This window comes from Lipophrys pholis (genome assembly GCF_963383615.2).
Source record: "Lipophrys pholis genome assembly, chromosome: 20".
Taxonomy (NCBI): domain Eukaryota; kingdom Metazoa; phylum Chordata; class Actinopteri; order Blenniiformes; family Blenniidae; genus Lipophrys; species Lipophrys pholis.
In genome coordinates, this window is record NC_137648.1 from 25,436,468 (window position 1) to 25,443,753 (window position 7,286).

The 7,286-nt window shown below is 45.5% G+C and overlaps 1 protein-coding gene across 4 annotated transcripts in view; it reads left to right on the forward strand.

Moving 5' to 3' along the window:
* Positions 1-5,564: 5,564 nt before the first annotated feature.
* The window catches only part of trdmt1 (tRNA aspartic acid methyltransferase 1), a 34,401-nt gene continuing 32,679 nt past the window's right edge, over positions 5,565-7,286 (forward strand). For all 4 annotated transcript variants that reach the window (XR_013936401.1, XR_013936402.1, XR_013936403.1 and 1 more), the window contains exon 1: positions 5,565-5,656. Coding sequence is in view for 1 of the 4 variants with exons in the window: in XM_080489787.1 (XP_080345913.1) it covers positions 5,593-5,656 (64 nt within the window). In the remaining 3 variants the exon portion in view is untranslated. The remainder of the gene's footprint in view (positions 5,657-7,286) is intronic.

Genomic DNA, 7,286 nt, shown 5'->3' on the forward strand with positions numbered 1-7,286 from the left:
AGAGAGAGGAATAGAAGAGGGAGAGAGAGAGGAATAGAAGAGGGAGAGAGAGAGAGGAATAGAAGAGGGAGAGAGAGAGGAATAGAAGAGGGAGAGAGAGAGGAATAGAAGAGGGAGAGAGAGAGGAATAGAAGAGAGAGAGAGAGAGAGAGAGAGGGGAATAGAAGAGGGAGAGAGAGAGAGGAATAGAAGAGGGAGAGAGAGAGGAATAGAAGAGGGAGAGAGAGAGGAATAGAAGAGGGAGAGAGAGGAATAGAAGAGGGAGAGAGAGAGAGGAATAGAAGAGGGAGAGAGAGAGAGGAATAGAAGAGGGAGAGAGAGGAATAGAAGAGAGAGAGAGAGAGGAATAGAAGAGGGAGAGAGAGAGGAATAGAAGAGAGAGAGAGAGGAATAGAAGAGGGAGAGAGAGGAATAGAAGAGGGAGAGAGAGAGGAATAGAAGAGGGAGAGAGAGAGGAATAGAAGAGAGAGAGAGAGAGGAATAGAAGAGAGAGAGAGAGGAATAGAAGAGAGAGAGAGAGAGGAATAGAAGAGGAGAGAGAGAGGAATAGAAGAGAGAGAGAGAGGAATAGAAGAGGGAGAGAGAGAGGAATAGAAGAGAGAGAGAGAGAGGAATAGAAGAGAGAGAGAGAGGAATAGAAGAGGGAGAGAGAGAGGAATAGAAGAGAGAGAGAGAGAGGAATAGAAGAGAGAGAGAGAGAGGAATAGAAGAGAGAGAGAGAGGAATAGAAGAGGGAGAGAGAGAGGAATAGAAGAGAGAGAGAGAGAGGAATAGAAGAGAGAGAGAGAGGAATAGAAGAGGGAGAGAGAGAGGAATAGAAGAGAGAGAGAGAGAGGAATAGAAGAGAGAGAGAGAGAGGAATAGAAGAGAGAGAGAGAGAGAGAGAGGAATAGAAGAGAGAGAGAGAGAGAGAGGAATAGAAGAGAGAGAGAGAGAGAGAGAGAGAGAGAGAGAGAGAGAGAGAGGCAGACAGGCCAGAGAAGTACAAATACTAAGAAAAGTCTATGATGAGCGTTGGTCTGATGATGAACCAATCTCAGTCTGGAGTTTAAGGGCCGTGCCGTTGTGGGGGGGTCCCGGTGCTGTGGGGGGGTCCCGGTGCTGTGGGGGGGTCCCGGTGCTGTGGGGGGGTCCCGGTGCTGTGGGGGGGTCCCGGTGCTGTGGGGGGGTCAGGTAGTAGGACCGTGGTAACTCCACTCTGGGAGTCTTGGGTCTGATCCCCTGGATCCTGCTCCCCTCCTGTCAGGATCTGGTGGCTCCAGTAATGTTGTTACACAGAGAGAAAGAAAGAAAGACAAGAAACAGAAGCTCCAAATGTAGAGTTCCTCCCTTTAACGGGAGAGAGGAAATCCCCTCAGCAGTCTAGGCCTAGAGCAGCTCAACTTAGTGCTCCTATTTTATTCCTAATGAGAAGCTCTATCAAAGAGGAAGCTTTTTAGTCTCCTCTTAAATAAACTAATGGTGTGGGCCCTTCGGACCGAGGCTGCTAGTTGATTCCAGAGTAAAGGAGCCATATGGCTGAAACTCCTGCCTCCTCTTTTACTTTGAAGGACTTTAGGGATTACCAACAGTCCTGCATCCTCAGAGCCAAGGGCTCGTGGAGGGTGAGACCCTTCTAGAAGTTTCTCCATATAGGACGGAGCCTGGTGATGAAGAGTTTTAGATGTGATCAGAAGGATGTTGAATTCTATTCTAGATTTGATGTGAAGCCAGTGTAAGGATGCTAAGACTGGGGAGATGTGCTCTCTTCTTCCAGTTCTGGTTAGTAAACCTGCAGCAGCGTTCTGCTCTAGCTGGAAGATCCTAACAGAGGAGTTTGGACATCCTGACATTAGGGAGTTACAATCATCTCATCTTCAAGTCACAAAGGCAGGAAGCATTTGTTCTGCATCTTTGAAGGACAAGAAGTTTCTCATTTCTGCAATATTCCTTAGATGGAAGAAGGCTGTCCTGGAGACATGTTTAACATGGGACATAAAGGACAGATCCTGATCAGAAATAACACCCAGGTTCCTAATATCACTGTTAGAGGTTAAGGTAATATTATCTAAGGTAATCAGACTATCTGAAAAGTAATCCCTGAGCTTTTTAGGACCTAGGATTAGAACCTCAGTCTTGGATGTGTTGAGCATTAAGAGGTTGATAGACATCCAGGACTTAACGTCCCTGAGGCAGGACTCTAGTTTAACAAGTTGGTCGGCCTGATTGGCTTTAACTGATAAATAGAGCTGAGGATCATCTGCATAACAATGAAAGTTAATGTTGTGTTTCCTAATAATATTTCCGAGTGGTAACATCTAGAGATTAAACAATATCGGTCCGAGGACGGAGCCTTGTGGTACTCCACACAGGACCCCTTCATGTATTGAAGATTTGTTATTTACATGAACAAATTGAAAGCGGTCAGATAAATATGATTTAAACCAGTTTAAGGCTAAGTTTTTAATGCCGACGGCATCTTCTAATCTCCTTAAGAGTATATTATGATGGACAGTATCAAATGCAGTACTAAGGTCCAGAAGAAGTAAAGCAGATAGAAGAGCTCTATCTGAGGCCATTAGAAGGTCATTAGTAACTTTTAGCAGAGCAGTCTCTGTACTGTGGTTCATTCTGAAGCTGGACTGAAGGTCCTCTAACAGATTATTCTCCTGCAGATAATCCTGGAGTTGTTTAGCCACTACTTGCTCCAGAACCTTTGACAGGAAAGGAAGGTTGGAGATGGGCCTGTAGTTTGAGAGAAGGCTTGTGTCTAAGTTTGGCTTCTTAATGAGAGGTTTAATAACTGCTAGTTTAAAGGATTGGGGCACATAGCCTATTGTTAGAGACTGGTTAATAATTACCAGTATAGAATTATTAATTAGTGGCAGTGCCTCTTTCAGAATTCTAGTAGGAATTGGGTCCAACAGGCTAGTAGTTGGTTTAGCAGAAGAAATAAGGGAGTTTAGTTGGACTAGTTGTATTTGCTGAAAGCATTCCAGATGACTGTTAGGTTTAACCAGTTCCTCTGTTATGGGGCTAACGGACGGTAGGGTTTGATGGATGTTATCCCTAAGCCTTGTCATTTTATTTTGAAAGAACTTCATGAAGTCCTCACTACATATATTGTTAGGAATGGTGGGCTCAACACTATTTTGGTTCTTGGTCAGTTTGGCTACAGTACTGAAAAGAAACCGGGGGTTGTTTTTGTTTTCCTCTATTAAGGATGAGTAGTAATTAGTTCTACTTCTACTCAGAGCTTTCTTATAAGTTTTGAAGCTATCCTTCCAGGCTATATAATCTAGGTCTGTTTTTGTTGAACGCCAAGTTCTTTCTAATCTACGGGAGCGTTGTTTAAGCTGGCGGGTTGATGAGTTAAACCATGGGGATGACTTTTCCTGTTTTTTCAGTTTCATTTTTTGAGGAGCTATGTCGTCTAGCGTTGTTTTTAGCATATCTGTTAGACTGTTTGTTAGGTATTCAATGTCTGAGCTAGCAACAGTATACGGGTCAGGAAGATCCACTACTGATTCTATAGCAGAGGGAATTCTTTCCTTGAATTTAGTTACTCTGTTATCAGAGAGAGACCTGGTTAACACGGCTTTAACCGGAGGGTTAGAACTATTTAGAACAAAGTCAAAGGTTATTAAGAAGTGATCTGACAGGAAATCATTGTGAGGAGAGATGGTCAGATGCTCTATATTCAAACCATAAGTTAGAATAAGGTCTAGGGTGTGGAGATGTTTCTGGGTAGGCCCGTCTACTACCTGAGAGAAACCTAGAGAGTCAAGTGTAGATCTAAAGCTGCACTGAAACTATCATTTTCTAGGTCAACATGAACATTGAAGTCTCCTACCATGATAACCTTATCTTTAGTCAGGGCTAGATCTGACAACAATTCAGAGAATTCAGTTAGAAAAGTTGAAGAAGGTCCAGGAGGACGAGAAATGATTACAGATTCTACAGAATTTACTATTTTATTTGAGGGGTGTGGCATGGTCATGCTCAGACTCTCAAAAGAACTAAAGTTGGGTTTTGGGTTAATATTAATTAGTAAGTGAGAGTTCTAGATGGCTGCCTCCACCCTCCTCCACCACCTCCACCAGCTATTTGAGTGTTAGTATGACTTGGAGGGGAGGCTTCATTTAGACTAACATACTCATCTTTACGTAGCAGGTTTCTGTTCATCCAAAGAGATCAATGTTGTGTTCACTTATCAGATCATTGACTAGAAGAGCTTTGGATGATAAAGATCTCATGTTTAGGAAACCACATCTCATTTTTCACCTCTGTGTGTGTGTGTGTGTGTGTGTGTGTGTGTGTGTGTGTGTGTGTGTGTGTGTGTGTGTGTGTGTGTGTGTGTGTGTGTGTGTGTGTGTGTGTGTGTGTGTGTGTGTGTGTATATAATATCGGAGCGTCTCATAGTGGAGCAGAGCGCCCCCTGCTGCCTCACACTGCCTTGCTCGGTGGCTGCAGCTCCTCAGCCGGCGGTCAGAACGCGAAACAAGACCTGGACGTGACGTTAGTTATAATAATGTCACCATGAAAAGTGTGAAAAATAAACAACAATGGAAATCTGCTTCTAAATTATATCTGACGTAGCGGACTGACAGCGGAGGAGCACGGCAGCGCTCTCGAGAGCCACGGTTCCGCGAACGCAGATTAAATTATCCCGTTCCCTCGTATTATAAACTTCAGGGAACGACTTATTATATCGTTCCCTTGCATTTATTTTTTTTTCTCTATAAAAACTCTGGGGCTCCGTGTTCGCTGTAGTTTTCAGAAAGCGGGTACAGCCCGCTTCCGCCTTTTAAGTAGAGATAACTCCAGAGATAACTCCGCCCCCAGCTGATGATGCGTCGGGCTCCGCTCTGGCTCCTCTTTGGTCCAGCAACGAAGTGGGGCCAGCGTAGCAGCAGTTTAGCCCCTGTTTGACCGGGGCTTTGGCAGTGGAAAGACAAAGAACTGGAGCTAAGGCTGGCCCTGGATCAGAACTAGCACCTGGTTCTTTCTGGAGGAAATTTATATTTATTTCAGCGATCCTTTGGCGTACCACTAGAGGGAGCCCCGAGTACCACTAGTGGTACGCGTACCACTTACACACTTCGAGAATGAATGTTTTAGTGGATTTTATAACCTGGGATCTATTTATCCAGCACAAGCGGGAGACCTCCCCAAGATGGCGGCGCTGTAGGCACTTCGCGTCAAGAGGCGCTGATAGGCCGTGCGGCATCTAGGTTTTATATCTATGGACTTACCGTCTGTTTTTCCCGGGAACTGTCGGACCTGGCATCCTGTGAGGGAAACGTGTTGGTTTTTGCTGGAAACTGTCGGACCTGGCATCCTGTGAGGGAAACGTGTTGGTTTTTGCTGGAAACTGTCGGACCTGGCATCCTGTGAGGGAAACGTGTTGGTTTTTGCTGGAAACTGTCGGACCTGGCATCCTGTGAGGGAAACGTGTTGGTTTTTGCTGGAAACTGTCGGACCTGGCATCCTGTGAGGGAAACGTGTTGGTTTTTGCTGGAAACTGTCGGACCTGGCATCCTGTGAGGGAAACGTGTTGGTTTTTGCTGGAAACTGTCGGACCTGGCATCCTGTGAGGGACCGTGCGGCTCCATGGAGGCTCTGCGGGTCGTGGAGCTCTACAGTGGGATTGGAGGGATGCATTATGCTTTAAAGGGTAGGTGATCTTCATCCAGCTGAATTACAGCTTCATGTTCATCTCTCTGTCATCTTTCTTCTGATGTCGTCGATAGTCCGGCGGTCTCCGGGACAGACGAGACTTCTCTATAGTCAGCTCACTCCAATGTCTTCATGAATCTGACTTACTTTAATGTCCTGGACTTTAATGTCCTGGACTTTAATGTCCTGGACTTATTTTAATGTTCTGAACTCACAAAGGTTACAAATGAAAATCGTGTGCCATTTATATACATAAGCATGTGGGGCATGTGTAACTAAGCCAAGTTGAACATATTTAATGAATTAAGGCTTCAAATGTTTCTGAATTAGAGTTTCTGTTCTGACTGTTCACACTGCCAGGATTTACCTGTGACCTGTTGGTCACATCTCCATCAGGAGCGTGAAGCTTGTGTAAGAGGACGAAGTCACCATGAATAAATGAACATGCCAGCAGCAGCACTGAGGAAGACCCTCTGATTAGTCACTTCCTGTGAAACAACGCTTTCCAAGCTGTTTACAACTTAATCTTGTTGTTAACTGATTCAAATAAACCTTCAAATGTGAGACTGTCTCATGTCAGCTTCTCATTTCTTGGTGGTTCCAGTGGTCAGACTCAGCCACACTGGTGAAGATCACTGGTAAACTGCAGCAGGTGTCTTCATCAGGGGGACATGATGAGTAATGAAGCTCAGCATCTTGATGTGCTCCATCAACTGACGGAGTCGAGGGGAGAAGCATTACGTTATTCATGTTCTGTTTAGTCACAGACTGTGTGTGTGTGTGTGTGTGTGTGTGTGTGTGTGTGTGTGTGTGTGTGTGTGTGTGTGTGTGTGTGTGTGTGTGTGTGTGTGTGTGTGTGTGTGTGTGTGTGTGTGTGTGTGTGTGTGTGTGTGTGTGTGTGTGTGTGTGGAAAGTCACAGCTGTAGGTGAAACATGATGTAGGGTCATAGTTTTCTAAATACTGCAGGTGGTGCTGTTAAGTTATCTTGCCTCTCATGTGTATTTACCCCCAAAATATCAAATGATTCACCTGGTCTGTTTCACCTGGTCTGTTTCACCTGGTCTGATTCACCTGGTCTGATTCCCTGGTCTGTTTCACCTGGTCTGATTCACCTGGTCTGATTCACCTGGTCTGATTCACCTGGTCTGTTTCACCGGTCTGATTCCCTGGTCTGTTTCACCGGTCTGATTCCCTGGTCTGATTCCCCGGTCTGTTTCACCTGGTCTGATTCACATGGTCTGATTCCCCGGTCTGTTTCACCTGGTCTGATTCCCCGGTCTGTTTCACCTGGTCTGATTCCCCGGTCTGTTTCACCTGGTCTGATTCCCTGGTCTGTTTCACCTGGTCTGTTTCACCTGGTCTGTTTCACCGGTCTGATTCCCTGGTCTGTTTCACCTGGTCTGATTCCCCGGTCTGTTTCACCTGGTCTGATTCCCTGGTCTGTTTCACCTGGTCTGTTTCACCTGGTCTGATTCCCTGGTCTGTTTCACCTGGTCTGTTTCACCTGGTCTGATTCCCTGGTCTGATTCACCTGGTCTGGTTCCCTGGTCTGATTCCCTGGTCTGATTCACCTGGTCTGGTTCCCTGGTCTGATTCACCTGGTCTGACGTGTTCAAAGTGTCGTGTC